Source organism: Aulonocara stuartgranti (assembly GCF_965226115.1).
Source record: "Aulonocara stuartgranti genome assembly, chromosome: 12".
NCBI classification, from domain to species: domain Eukaryota; kingdom Metazoa; phylum Chordata; class Actinopteri; order Cichliformes; family Cichlidae; genus Aulonocara; species Aulonocara stuartgranti.
This window is the reverse complement of record NC_138948.1, coordinates 36,684,400-36,700,095: the sequence shown is the minus strand read 5'-3', so window position 1 is coordinate 36,700,095 and position 15,696 is coordinate 36,684,400. Positions and strand designations below refer to the sequence as shown.

Genomic DNA, 15,696 nt, shown 5'->3' with positions numbered 1-15,696 from the left:
TTTGATATTTCAGGCTGTCAAAATGTTATAAGTGATAGATGTTCACTACATGAACAATAAAATACTTTCCTGTCACCTTTTATCTGGATCTCAGAGCCATCATGAACAGTGAGTCCTCGCTGGAATTACACCCATAACGGTAGAAGACGCTGCTGGGCCAAAAGGAACACTTACAGTAATGTATTCAGCTCCTGCTGAGAACACCAACCCATTGATTAGTTCATTAAGTCTCAACCCAGTGGGACACACGAGGGAGGGTGTTCTTGTACTGACTGCCTACTGAGACCCAGTGATCCGAAATCCATTGTAAGGCTGGTATCATTTCACCCCCTAGGAAGGAAATTTTCATTAGGACTTAAAAAGAAAGAGAGGCAGTGTGAGAGAACTGTAGTCATGAAGGAAATTAGTGTGAGAGCTTGATCTCAGTTGTTACATACATGCCATCTACAATCATCTCCCAGGACCTCAGTTCCCACAGTCCATCACAGAATCCCACCTGCCAAACCAGTGCCGGTTCCTTCCTCCTCTGCAGTTTCTGTCAGACTAATTTTACTCCTCATAGGTTTCGTGAACAGCACCATAAGTCGCTTCTAACTCCCTTAGGAGCTGCCAGTCACCAACACAAACACATCCCTGAAGCTTTGTATTCACACACAGCGGCAGCGAGCCTGTTGTCAGTGGAAACAGAGGTGTGTTCACTGCAGATGTTAAGCAGAACGGTTTGAGAACTCACAGACCGAGCGGGTATCGTAAATTCAACTTCCTCTAACCCCAAGTTATTCCTTCCTTGCCTACAAACTGCAGAGCAGCCCGGCTGGCGCTCAGCCTCGCATTCAGAGTATGTAGTTAAATTAGGTCTAGTCATTGCTTTTAGCGTGACATGTCAGAAAAATTGTGAGTAGTGACCACTGCAAGCTTGCAGAGGCCAAAGTGAAATCTTTGCATTGCTTTTTTGTCTGACCAGTTGGTCTCCATTCAGAATTAACAACCGATCCTTTTGTACAAGGGGAAAAAAACATAACCGGATTTATAAATATGATTTTTAAACTGTCCTCCCTCCGTGTGTTTGTGAGCTGGAGGCTTGCTGCTCCTTGATTGGCTTCCCCACAAACTCTGTAAGCAGATCTGAGTCTTAACCGAGACTTAAAGTGAGCACAGTCAAACAACAAACATGTGGTCTTCAATAGCGGACTTTAAAAAATTCAATTTAAAAAATAGCCGTCTGTGTTTGATTTTATTTATGCTCATAAGGCATAAATAACTTCACTTGTGTTTGCTTCTCTGGAGCCTCGCGGAAAGGTCGCCTTCGCTCTGAGCCTAGAGAGCAGAGGTGGAAGCCGAGCAGCCGCGGGGTACACTGTTTGCCATCTGCATGCTCGGAGCCCAGCGTGCATTTTCATGGCTGCACAAAGGCTTCGTTTGAAATCAAGTTAAATGCTTTTCACCCCTCATGCTGCCCTTTTACATTTGCATATTCACAAATCCCATTTTGATTGTTTACAGAAAGACGACAGCAGGAAGGCTGCCCAGCGCAGAAAAGCACAGTATCCAAACCAGCTTACTACAGTAAATGACATCACGTTATAAATACGCATACTGTGCAGTGACACTATTACAAGCGTCGCCTGACTCCACACGTATAAGACTCATGCTAAAGCGCATGGTTTCATTTCAAATTTATATTAAAAGAGCAGTGTGATTCAGTATTTATGGCTAAATGCTTACACTCGTGTTTCAGTGAAACATGACTTTATAAGAATAAAACAACCAAACATTTGAAAGTCATCCCCGGTACAGTTTCCAGTTAATGTGTGGAAGCATTTTGTAGGGGCAGATGGAGATGAATGACATTTGGTGATAAATGAAAATATTTTCATATGGAAGAGGAGAAAAGAGACAGTGTGTGTGTGTGTTTGCCTCATCTTCACTCTTCTGCCCACTCACTGTCTTTGTATTAAGAAAAAAAACCCATTACAATACTTTGTCAATCTCCCCGTTAATTTCCCCAATAACGACTTTACAAGTACTCATCTTTCCCACAGGAAAATAACAAGTCAACAACATGTGCGCTCATAATCCCATAAATCAAACGGGAGTCACTTTTCCTGATGAAAAACTGTTGGCAATGACATGTGTACCAAACTGGCATAACAAACACACTCATGTGCATGCACTGGATTGTGTGGGCTGTCCAAGTGATGACACATGGGTGGCTATTTTGTCGTTATTGGGATTTTTCTTTTCTTTTCTTTTAGGCACCCCTTGGGAAACTGGAAACCAGTACAGTGCGATGGGTCATTTGTTATAAATGAGGCTTATGGGGCCAAAGAAACAGAGGCTTAACAAGAGAAGTGCTGTAACTATGGGTTATTTAGAGAGTAGCAAAGTGTATGCATGTATGAGTGGCTGGATACTGCTAACATAGACACGCCATTGGTCTGCTCACTCAGTTGCCAGGCTGATATGTACGGAGGGAAAGCAATGTCTCAAGAAGTTTGCTTGCCCTGTGTCACATTCCCAGCCACTCTTATTCCAAGTCTCAAACATGGCAGCCTGCAAGTGTGGCCAAGAGTTTCAAGAGTTATGACGCAAAGAGGCGACAGACAGAGTCGTTCAGACTGGTTTGTGGCCTATTTTCAGATAATTAAGTGCTGGACCATTAGTGTTGCACAGTCGATACAACGGGAAGGATGAGTTGCATCCATCTTTTACAGCCAATGACATGAGAACCACAGGAATTTATTGTATTTATCTGACATTCAGTTTATTTATAATGTTGATAATTCAATTCAGTTTAATTTTATATATACATAGAACCAAATCACAACAAAAGTCACTTCAAGGTGCCTTATGTTACAATAATGGAGAGAAAACCCCAACAATGAGCAAGCACATGGCAACAGTGGGAAGGAAAAACATCATTTTAACAGGAAGAAACCTCCAGCAGAACCAGGCTCAGGGAGGGCCGGCTATCTAGCGCGACCGTTTGAGTGTGAGGGGAGGGGCCAAGACACACTGTGGAAGCGAGCCAGAGATTAACTGATGATTAAATGCAAATTCGGGTATAAACACACAGTGAGTGAAAAAAGGTGATGAAGAAACCTCAGTGCATCACGGAAAGCCTCCAGAAACCCAGGCCTATTGCAGTGTAACTAAGGAATGATTCAGGGTCACCTGATCCAGCCCTAACTATAAGCTTTATCAAAACGGACACTTTTAAGCCCAATCTTAAAAGTAGAGAGGGTGTTTGTCTGCTAAATCCAAACTGGGACCTGGTTTCACAGAAGTAGGGCCCAAAAGCGCCGCTGTCGTTGGATTTATTACCTCAGTCATAACTTTGCAATGTTATGTAATAATATCTCGTATTGTAATGATTTCAAGTCTTTTCACTCGAGGATTATGTTCTTTTTTGTTGTTGTAAAACTGTTGTAAGATACTAGTGCTATCAGTGAGGAAAAAGATGCAATTGAAAGCTCAGGAAAAGCAAGTGAGGGCCTTTGTTGAATTTGACCACTGAGGAGAGTTTGATGTTTAGCAATTTTAAATGAACCAAATAAGGAAACTCAATACATCCTGCGTTTTATCAAACATTTTTCGCTGACAGAGGCCAGTCAGTGCTCTTTGGCAAATGCAAATTTATTCGTAGCCAAAGCAGAGGGCAGCAATGCCAAATCCCTTTCAGCACACGGCTGACTCGACAGTTCTAAGAAGAAGCGAGGAGGAGATAAGAAGATCTTAGCTGAAACCTGAGGAGCAGCATCTACAGAGACACACATGCAGATAAACAGAGAGCAACACAAACAAACAGGCACAATGCAAAAGTCAGATAAAGCCCGAGCCTTGTCCAAGTTTTAGGAAGCAAGACGAGGTCTTAATGCACAATGTGCCCTCTCCTCCTCTCTCTAACCGCACCCTCCATGGCTCTCTTATCACTGTTATGGCTATTTATCTCTGTGCGCCATCTGCAATGTGCTCCATCCACACCACCGAGGTCAGTGCAATTCTCCTTTCCTTTCCCTTCCTGCAGGAAGTTGAGGCTAAGTTAGGGCTGGACACACACACACACACACACACACACACACACACACACACACACACACACACACACACTTCTTAGCCAGCCGGAGATATCGTGTGGAGGTGCTGGAGAGTTTCATGAGGAAAACAGGACACATTAAAAACACAAATACACATGATGCAAGTCCTGCCATGTTGTTTGGGCTGAAGCCCTAAACAAACACCTGGCTATATTATATTATATTATATTTTATATATAGATATATATATAGATATATAAATATATTCACTTCCAGGAAATAGCCATTCCAAACCGCTGATGCATCTGGTATCTTGCCACAGCAAATTCTGCTGTATTTGAAATCCACCTTTTGTGGCTGATAGCTTGTCTGCCCCTGCAGAGCCCATCAACCTAATGAACTGTTCATCAATCACTTTAACACACACACACACACACACACACACACACACACACACACACACACACACACACACACACACACACACACGAACTGGCACGGAGGTTGGCAGAGATGAATGGGACTGGTAATAAAACAAGAGGGGATGTTCACACACACATCCTCCCTCACAACCGAGGGTTCGAGTTAATGTGGTTAAGTTTTGAGGGAATTAGCTCAAAGAAACCTGTGCACACACACCAGCTTCCAGAAGCTGCTCAGAGTGATAAAATGCTCCTGTGGGGAAAAGGTCTAACACTGAACATTTCTTTGTTTCAGGTATAGTCCTCCTTGCAGCCGTGTTTCTTGCATCCAGTAGCTTATTTTTGGTGGGCAGTGTTAGTCAAACAGCAAAAAGTGAGCCCAATGCAATAGGCAGCTATAGCTGAGAGCTGTCTGCTAGCCTTCACCTCAATCTGCATCTACCAACAGTATTTAGAAATTTGGTGTTTTTTCGAGCATTTTCAGTAGAAATATGTGGTATAATAGTGCCGTACTGTATGGTAAAAACTATCCTGAATAATTTTCTTCTATTATTTTGCTAGTCTGTTAAATAGCACTACTAAACAGATATCTGTTTCTGGTACAGTTTACAGATGCAGCATCCTATCAAAGAGTGTCTCACCCTGGTGTCCAGATATGCCAACTTCTAGGTAAAAACTCTAACATAATAGTGGCCAAAACACTGACGTTTCAAAATGCAGCACCCAGAAACCAATAGGGGTTGTCACAGTGCATATATCCATTTTAGCCACCATAAGCTACACTTGACCAGCAAAAAGAGATCAAAGGAGCTATTCTTTAGAAATTGAACTATTCTTTTCCACAACACACCAGACCTCAGAGGCAGTAACCAAACAGATTCTGCTTAAAGTATAAAATGCCAAAGAAAAGAGACTAACCCAACTTAGCAGTGATATTGTAAAATGTAACCAAGTCCAGCCCATATATTCATGGTAACGTAATTAACGTCTTCCCTGTGTTCTGAACGTTTCTCTCTGGAGCGGTCCCTAAAGCTTCTTTCCATTTCAATATGTGCTAAATCAAATCCAGTCTCTAGGCTCAAAAACTTCGGCTCTTTCATTTGGAGCAATATGGACCTTTTGCTCACCTTTAACACATTCGAGGCCTAAAGGCATTACTGGACATCCCCAAATATAATATTTTGGGATATTCAGCCAGAGTTGGAATATTATTATTTTTTAATCCTAAGTGATCCATCCAGTCCATATGCAGCTTATAATGCAGTACTTTCCATTTCAATAAAAGAGCCGACAGATGTGGAAAAACAAAACTGCATTCACATTCAGGCTGAATATATTTTAGTACAAAATACTATCTTACATTGCAACATGAGCCAGTGCCATTAAACAGTACTGACAAACATTAAGAAGATGATATTACAATTAAATGTTTACATAAGGCTCAGAAAATATCTCAGTGATTATTTTTGCCAATGCTTGAAAAAAAGCAAGTTTTAATAACACATGAGAGCATCCCAGAACTGTTCTGGAGTTCCAGTACAGCAGACAGACCGTAAATAAGGATGACTGACGTGTCTTCACTACCTTGCTCTCTTTATAAAGAGTATATTATACAGCACAGGAAACCTGCTAAACAAAAACACTGCAGCTTCACAGCATCCACAAACTGTAGACAAGCTTTTTCCCCACTTACACCAGAGTGTACGTTCCTCGTGTGTAGCGTAAAACGTCTGTATCTAACTGGCGCTTTCACTCGTGTGGCAGAAGGCTTTATAATAGTCTTTTCTCTCAGGCTGCCCACATGCCTTATATATATTATGACAGACTAGGCCTGGGAGCAGACCATCCTTATAATAATGTTTGTCCAGGATCAACATTGCAACTGTCCAACCATGTTGTTCTGATGTCATAGCTTTGCAATGCTGGGGGTAAAAAAATCCTTTGTTTATTCAAAACTCTCTTCTGGAACTAATGGTAAGCATTTCAAATGTTGACTTTATTAATTTATACAGTAATATAAATATGTTAATAAGTTAGGCTCGCTGTTAGCGAAATTTAGGTTACTCATGTTGGTTTGCTAACAATAGTTTTGAATAGCTTTGGCTAACTTCTTGGCTAACGCTAACTGAATGTCACTGGTCAATATTGGTGTTGATCCTGGACAAACATAATTACGGTGATGCAGGAACGACACCAGCACAGGGAATAACAAATTGTGCATGCTTTTTTCACTGTGAGGTACAAGGTGTAGTCTTTGTGAACAACACCCTGTTTTCTAAATGTATCAGTGAGTTCTTAAAGTCAAAATGCTTGCTAGCGTACATCTCTGTACTTTTATTTAAAAATGTAAACATACAATGAAATACACAAAATTAGATAGCGAGATGAACCATTAAACATGAAGGACCAGCAAGAACAAACAAACTTCAACTTAATATCTCACTGTACAATACTCACATTAGAACTCTCATCTAAAATGTTGTTTTAACTTCATTGTTTTTTGTCAGGAACTTTTTATGTTGCCCACCAGCTACTTCTATAAATCCATCTTAACAGAGGAGGCTAAAAGCAGTCCCCGCCTCACTATAGCTTCTTATTTATTGAACATACCTCAGAGTGGTATTGATGTCCTCATCTCATTTCTGGCAAAAATAATAAATAAATAAATACACATCACAAAATTTAAATAAAGCAAATTTACAAATAAAACCAGTCACTGGGGATGTGATGTAAATCCAGCTGAGACTATGCAGAACCTGTCAGGTGGTTGCTTCTTTGTGCCAGTTATGTATCAAAAAAAGCAGCAGTGATTTATTGATGTCGTATTCTAAAGAAGCAGATTTAAAGTCAAGTCACCTAAAGGGGAAACTGAGTCGTAGCCAAGGTTCAGAAGTTTAAATGAGAGATTTGAATCAAATTTCAGGATCTTTGAACTTGAAGGCACAAAAAAAATCAACTTTGGACGATTCAAAGGAATTGCTTGGGTTTAACATGAATTAACCCCATCCCGAGCACCTTTGTATCTTTATTGAATTGATGTGTGCGTGCCAAACTGGCTAAAGGGAAGAATTTGCAGGACAAAATGTCCTTCACTTCAAGCTCAAACCTGCTCCCACCCCACCTCCCCCCTCTCAGTTGTTCTTCTCCATCCATCATGAGTCCCAGAGCTGAGGCAGGTGCTTTCACTAAACCTCCCTAAAGAGTGCCCCCCACCACCCCCTCTTCCTCTTCCTTCTTCTTCATCTTCGTCTCCGCGCCTCCCACCCCTCTCTGCTCTCTCCCTCTGAAGAAACTCATCAGCGGCCCCTTCACATCTGCAGGAATTTTAATTGTACATTGTCAAAAAAGATTTTTTTCCCCCTTTAATCCAGCAAGAGAGGCAATCTAGATCAGCTGCAGGCCTTGAGGGACACAAACACAATGAGCATTTACGCCCTGACACGTGAACAAAATGTGAAAGCCCTAGCAAACACGAACACTACCTATGAATGAGCATGCTTGCACGTGGAGATGCACAGAGCATGGAAACGTGCAAAGGAGAAACCTCTGAGATGATTGAATATGGCAGATCTTAATATCATAGTTCATTCCTTGTATCTGCTGGGACGGGGATGAAATGTGACTGTTCTAAGACAGAGAATACAAAAAAACCTAAAAAACAGACGCACTCGGTCTACAGCAGGCACCAATCGTGACGTCTGTACAGGCCGGGCTCCAAGTCCTACATGCTGCAGGGGGAACAAAGAGTCCCGTTGATTTACCAGAGCGCAACAAGACAACACAATGATTCCTTTTAGAAATACAGGCTGGCAGCGTGGGGCAGAATCCCACCAGTGTTCTCTGGGAACTCGAGTACAAAGACGGGGACAGACAGAGGGCAGAAAGGTCAATAAACTGGGCTGAACTGTCTTGAATGCAAGCATTTTGCAGCTCAGAACGACATAATGGCAAATACATGACTGGGCACATTTACACACTGAACGTTACCCTGCACAGTTGCATAATTGATATTACACCAGTGTTAGCGTTTAAGCAGAGAGCATCAATATGTTCTTTCACATCAAGTGCCAATTCACACGCCAGTGCCTAGTGAGCCTCGCTGGCAAACTCGCTGCCGCTGGACAGACGTAAATATAGGACACTGACGTTAAAGCCTCACGGGGACGGTTACGACGTCTATGCACTACCATCAAAAATAAGAGCTCCTCCTGTGAAGCGCATTGAATTGGGCATCCATTCTTTCCAAGGGAGCATTTTTTAAGCTGCTGATTAAAGTATAATAAGGACGGATGGCAGAGAGAGGAGCCTGGGCTAAAAGCGTGACCTGTGGCAATGTCAGTCGTGGCACTGCTGATCACAACTGATCAGTATGTGTGTGTGTGTTAGGGTTCATAGGGTGAAGAACCAAAAAGATGACATGAGACCGCTAATCCAACTCCCTGAGAAATAAAGGTGATAAATCATAGCAACCATGTGTTTTAGCCCTCGTGTTTTAAAATTAATCTCAGATTTTCAGCAGTAATAGGATAAAAAGAAAAGGATTTTGTACGAATGTAATATGTAAATGTGTGGGTTTGGTTCCTGCTGATTGAAACTGATTTAAACCAATTTGGACGGAAGAAAATGAAAAGTGTGGCCCTGTGACTTCCTGAAAAGCCCAAACCACGATTTACAGTTTCTGTATCTGGCTTCACTCACTCACCAAAGGATCCTGCGAACATCATATGAAAAGGCAGGCGCTATCTTCTAAAGCACCGGCTGCCGGCCTACTTCCCTTATTAAAGGGATTCCTCTGGATGTCTCTCCCTTGATGCTTTGGGTCGCACCATCTGCTCCTGTTGCACTGGGGAGTTTATTATGGCATGACAGCCCTGCGAATTGTGACCCTTAATGAAATTGTGGTGCGATATGTAAGGTCTGATCCGCTTAGGGGGGCTGTCGAGGTCTTTGTCGCTGTAGCAGTGGCAGACAGGAGCTGGAGAGTCAGAGCAGCAGGAGCCATATGCGGGGATAAACGCTGATGTCAAGTTGCCACTGATTCAATAAGGGGGGGGGACTCTAGCTAGGCTTTTACAATAACAACATTCACATTAAGGGTGTGGGATTTCATTACTGAATTGTTAAGTGATTCCTGGCCATATCATTTACTGAAAGGCTCAACACAGTTATGGTGAGTAGCAGGTTGGCAACATGCTGGAATAGAGTCTGATGGTCTTTATTAAGATTAATGCATTTTTCTCTTTCACTATATCTACTATTGTTACTACTGTGCATCCCTGGAGACGATGAGAAAGATGAAGAATTATTTTCTAGTCCTTTGATAGACAGAGTAATATAGCAGCTTAGGCAGAGGCTGTGTTTTACACTCAGTGATCGTCTAACTGGTCCTAATGACAGAAACTGATGAGAGCTTTTGTTTACTTAGCGCACAATTCAGGCTACTTAGTGCAACTAGCTCCGTTTTGTGTTTAATGGGTTTGGAAAGACATTCTGTCTATAAATACACATGCTGACCCAATTATAGGTGGAGTAGAGTCATCTGTGATTTAGTCTGTTTGAAGCCAGCCAAAAAAAATCCCCTTGAGTCTGGTAGGTGGGGCAAGCAGATTCTCTGAAAACAATTAGAGCTGAATGCATAAAGATGCAGCCAATATCCCATTTTCTAAAATAATGCCAATGTTCAGAAGTGCTTTCACGCTTGTAAAGGCGAGATCGAGCAAGGTTTAAAGAGAAAACTGTGTATTTCTAAAAGCACGACTGCATTTTGGGCTAATGTGATATCTGCTAAAATCTAAACACACACTCGCAAAAGCAAAATCTTGCAGTGCTTCAATCCTGAACTCGAAAATCTGGTATGAGGCCACAGTCACACAAAGCATACTGTGTGGTGCTCATGTGTCTGTCCTGCGTGTGCATTGAATCCACATGCATCCCTGAACAGATAGCTGCACTATCCATCTGGACGACCGAGAGCACATGTGGATCTCCTTATCAGGTCTCTGAAGGTTTCACTATGAAGTCGTCTGTAGCCTGCACTTTGGGTTTCTTTTTTTTGCTTGAAAAATAATACTGAAACCAGAACATTTCCTACCAAAAGGAAGGAGGCCCTGATGAAGCCAAAGAAAGCCACCCTTGGTTAAAGGTTTGATGTTTAAAATCACCATCAATAAAAGAATGACTTCCTCAATTTATGAGCACTTTTTATTTCGAGAAATGTGCTCATTCATGTTCTTGCTGTGGGTTTGATGATAAGATCAGTATGTAAACACCAGAGCAGTGCCTATTAAAAAGCTCTATCCAGCACTGCATGGCCAATGGTTTCACTTTAGGACATTATAATGGAGTTCAAAGAAGAAACCAGGCTAACATTTCATAATACAGCCCACAACTCGAAACAAAAATAATTACTATGTAAGTAATTTTAAATAATGCGTAAGTTCTTTTATGTAGTGCATGAACAATTTGACATCTTGCAAACATAAGGTACTTTAGAGGAAAGGAGACACAAATAATACTGTAAGTAATTTTAAATATAGCATAAGAAATGTATTATGAAGTGCATATAAATGTACTTATAATTACTCTCAGAATAATTTGTGTCTCCTTTCCTGTTACTGGACATATTATAAATTGTTACCAAAACCAGTTGTTCCAGGCATCTCCATAAGCCGGCAAGAGCCAGAGGGTGAGTTAATTACACTCTGCAACCACAGATGGGAGCCCCATGACTCTGTTTCACAGCCAGTCTGTCCTACAGGTGAGATGGGGAAATATGCCCACTAGTGGATAGCTAATTAATGCCTCCTATCCGCTCACACGTTTGGAATTTTTGCGATTATTTATTTTTTTCTCCAAGGATTTACTGATGAATGCATTTTAAAATGCCCTTCAGTCTCTTGCCGTCTGCAGTTACTAATCTGTGGTGTCGAGCTCAGTCCAGCATGCTGCAATCTGTTATTTGTCACAAGTAATTGCAACCCGTAACCAGGCTGGTGAGCTTGCAGAGCGACGCAGGTTGGTAGCAGTACATAGGACAATTCATTTTGCGTTTGCATTCTGAATACCACAATTTATGTTCTATTTTTATTTCGCTCTGACTGAATGACAGCAGAGATACCTTACATCCGAAAAACTGATTATCAGTGCAAGCCATTGCCAAATATTAAAAGAAAGAAGTCGAATTGGCTACTTTTGCTATAGTTAATAATGTTATCAGGTATGAAGCTAGGTTACACTAGCAGCTAAGTTAGAGGGGAGCCACAAACTACCACAAAAAAGTCACTGGAATAATCGTCTCTGTATCAGCTCTTAAAAAAACTAAACAAAAAAAATCAACCATACTGGTCCATCCCTAATCCTACTGTAAAAATAGAGCTCTACTTCCTACTAATCCCAGATGAACAGGTGCTTCTATTTAAAGGACCAAATCCTCTCCAATCCACCCTTTGGAATGCCAACACTCTTTCTCCTCCCCCACCCTTCAGTGTGTGGGGTTTTCACTTGTATTTCTTACTCTTCCTGACTCTCCTGGATTGTGGACAGAGAAACAAAAGCCTCCGGCTCGGAATGAGCTGTGGAAACCTGCAGGAGGAAAATCGTTTAAGAAACCAAAGCTTTCACACACCCCACCCCCCACCAGGAGAATGTTTGACTGTGCAGGCCTTCAAACACAAAGGTGACTGGGCACTTCTCCTTCAGCTTATTCTTACTTTAAAACTGAAAGTCAGTAAAACTCGAAAGCTGTTCCCTAACATTAAGCAGCCACACCCAAAGGCCCAGAAACTATTCAAATCCAACAAATAATATGTGAGTGTTTGGAGAGTGTTTCAGTCAAAAAAAGAGGTCAAAGAAAAATCTCATGACGTTCCAGAGTGCAGTGAAGACCAAAAGATTACCTTAACTTAAAAAAGTAATAAATATGACATAACATAAACAAAGATCTGCATTATAAACTTATATTAAACCCGAGTAACCACAGTGGTGAGGACACAATAACTAGGAACTAGTTTTAAACCTGATTTTAATCTGGGCCTGTTAATACCTGTTAATTTTAGAAATAGAAAAAGATTCTTTACTCCTGAGTTAATGTAGTCGGAATATTTCTGAATGGCCCATTGCACAGAATTTGGTTGCTAACAACTGGGGCAGCAAGGAGAAAAGATTTCCTTGTTTCCAGACAGAGGAAACGTGAGCAGAGTTCACAGTGGCTGCAGAGACAATATGAATTGCGGAAAGTGGTAGGGGTAGGAGAAAAGACAGAGTAATAAGTGGAAGGAGGGAAGTGGGAGGCAACAAGGTTTACTTTAGACTTTCCTTTGTTTTCTTCGACCTCAAGGCCGCTCGTGAAACCGAGACGCCAATCAGGCAGTGCAACGCTGGCGGACAGCGAGTGACAGGACAATATGGTGCGAGTCTGGCTTTGCCAGCAGCCACAAGACAGATTGATCGCACACTTTGACTGAGCGACCATCATGGCAAGAGCATCGTACAGTAAACCAAAGCTCTCACAAAAGGCAGCAGAGTTTGAGCTCTGCTAATTATAGCTTTCCCCCTGAGCCTGAAACCAATTTGTCTCGTTTTCAATAGTTTCCCCTATCACGCTGGCAGAACGGCTCAGAGGCCTGTTTGAAAAGTTGTAATGAAAACAATTTCTCCTAAGAACCAGTGGGGTCTGCGTTTGGCCTTGGAAAATACAGCAGGAGTAGTCCTCCACCACTATCACCATAAATGGGTGGAGAAGCCAGCGAGCAAGCAGACATAAATTCTCTTGTAGCAGTCAAAATGTGTTATGTTATCAAAGGGGAAATAAGGTTGACAGGCCCTTGGGGCCAGTCGAGGGAGCCGGCTATTCACACAAGCACAATCACAGTCTTTCTAAATATGAACTTTGTATGGCCGGTGCAGCTTTAGTTTTTGTGGTGGACACAATGTGACACGCATGGGTTGTGTCAGTTCAGCAACATACAAAAAGAAGGAAAAGAGCCGGGGTATCCGAGCATGGGACAGCGTTCCTGGCTCACTTAAAAGCCTTGTTTTTCCTTTCTGTGTCTCGGCTGTGAGAGGAAAAACAAAAAAGTCCACTCTGATGACTCGGTTTACCCTAACTTGGGATTTTAAAGCCAGTGACAGCTGCTGTTATGGCTTCTACTTAATCTTTCTTCCTTTTGGACGGACTTAAATTATCGCCATCTTTATGTTCCTGCTCTCAAATTAAACACTGAATACTGAAGCTATGCAGGAACAAGAATCAGCAGTCTTACAAGGTTACAAGAGTTTGTATGATACTAATGAGCTTTATTGTCAGTATCCACTATGACCACCTTTATTTCTATAAGTCTCTGAGCCAAGCCTACTTGTAATTTCTGTAAACAGTTTTCAGGAATCCTTTTCCAGGCTTCTTGAAGCACATTCAAATCTCCTCTTTGGATGTTGGCTGCCTTTTCTTTCATTTTAAGTCAAGATGATCCAACATTGCTTTAAAAATGTTGAGGTCCAGACTCTGGAAAGGTCAGTCCATGACTGATTGTGTGTTTTTCCATCCAGGTATGCTTTTACCACATTAACAGTGTGTTTCAGATCATTGTCACGCTCAAAAATGAAGCCTCTGCCTCTTAGATGCATCCAGATGGTATTGCATGGTAACAAAATCTTATGGTACTTTGCTGCATTATTTTATTCCATTAATTTTGACATGAATGCAGCCCCAAACTATGCCATAGTCTTCACCGTACTTCACAGATGCCTGTAGACACTCTGCTGGGCCTCTCTCCTTACCTCCATACATGTTGATGATGATTTGAACCAAAATGATCAACTTTGGAGTCATCATTCCAAAAGACCTGTTGCCACTGACTGTCAGTCCAGTTCTTGTGTAAGAACCAGACTTGTGTTTGCATCTCTTAGGTCCTGTGTCAGGTCCTACTTTGCTCCTACGTCTCAGACATTTTGTCATCTGCTATAGATCATTTTTTAGGCCTGCTACTTCTTCTTTTATCCTCCACTTGTCCAGTTTCCTTAAGGACAAACTGTATGCCATGACAAAATGTGCTAAATCTTTATCTAAAAGGCTTTTTGGGAATCATCTTATTGGTAGCAAGAAAGTACCTGACGATACAATTTAAAATTGGTTCTTTGCTAATTGGCCTGTAGACACAACAATGGTCTCTTTTATATGGTTGAATTCTTTGAATTATCAGTTGAAAACAAACAAAAAACCCTCATAGCTCTAACAATGGCCAGGTAGAAGGACTGGGCTGAAAATGAGTCCAATGAAAAAACAAACAGAAACAGAAACAGCTAATGTCCACAGTTCTGCAGACCTTCAAGAATCCTGAGAAATAGACCACGTAAAAATACAAGACAGTCTGACTTCTTGGAAAAGCAAAAAAAAAAAAAAATATATATATATATATATAATAAAAAACCAAAGAGGGGTGTCTCGAAACCTCTGCATAGTGCTGCTGATTAAAACCTCTGCATCTGTGTTAATCTTATCCTTGAGATCTTTAATTTGATTTAAGCGTAATTAGTCCAGATTTGTCAAATCCAGTTTGTCCTTCCTTCCAAGCTACTCTGTACATGTGCCACTGACCAATACCACCAGGGTGTAACTTGTTGTTTTTAACTTGTTAGCTTGTCAGCCTCTAGCTTTTCTAAGTATTAATGTTAGAATGAAATTTCACTGGGCAGCATTTTGTCAGCAGCCAGTGAACACTGCAGTTTTTAATCGAGCACAGGTTCTTATCTCTTAGTATAAATATTTAGAGATTCGCTCTGTGAAAGTGTGAAGTCATGACACACTCTTATCTATGATTAGTGGTGCAATGCTGATACGGCGTTTTCATGTATCAGCCTGTTGACTAAAAGAAATATTCAAATACAGTATGTCAGAGTAAACACGGGAAAAGTACTGGAAAAAACCCAACAAAATAGACACTGATGATGTTCTCATACATCATATAAATGAGTAGGTTTACCAGAGTTTGTACAGATGGTTGATAAAGTTAAAAGACATGTTCGTCTGCTCACTCAACTCAAATCTATTAACAGCAGAAGGAGCAACACAAGACTGAAGTTGCTGGAGTCACTGTGCTCTCCTGTGAATTCAGCCCCTCTCTACAGTTTGCAGGCGGTTTTGAAACATCTGAGATTCAGCTGATCGTCCTGCATGGACAACACTTTGTTCCGGTTTGGTTCCACTTGAAACACTCGAGTGCTGCGCTTTTACAGCGTTATCA

At 41.4% G+C, this 15,696-nt stretch overlaps 1 protein-coding gene across 2 annotated transcripts in view; it reads right to left on the bottom strand.

Moving 5' to 3' along the window:
• zdhhc8b (zDHHC palmitoyltransferase 8b) overlaps positions 1–15,696 on the bottom strand; it is a 62,760-nt gene that overhangs the window by 20,392 nt on the left and 26,672 nt on the right. Inside the window, exon 1 of one of the 2 annotated variants that reach the window (XM_082555277.1) lies at positions 6,917–6,993. The exons of the other annotated variant lie outside the window; for it this stretch is intronic. Coding sequence (XP_082411403.1) covers positions 6,917–6,930 — 14 coding nt within the window. The 5' untranslated portion in view covers positions 6,931–6,993. Of the gene's footprint in view, positions 1–6,916; positions 6,994–15,696 lie in introns of those variants that run through there. 2 annotated transcript variants of the gene reach the window in all.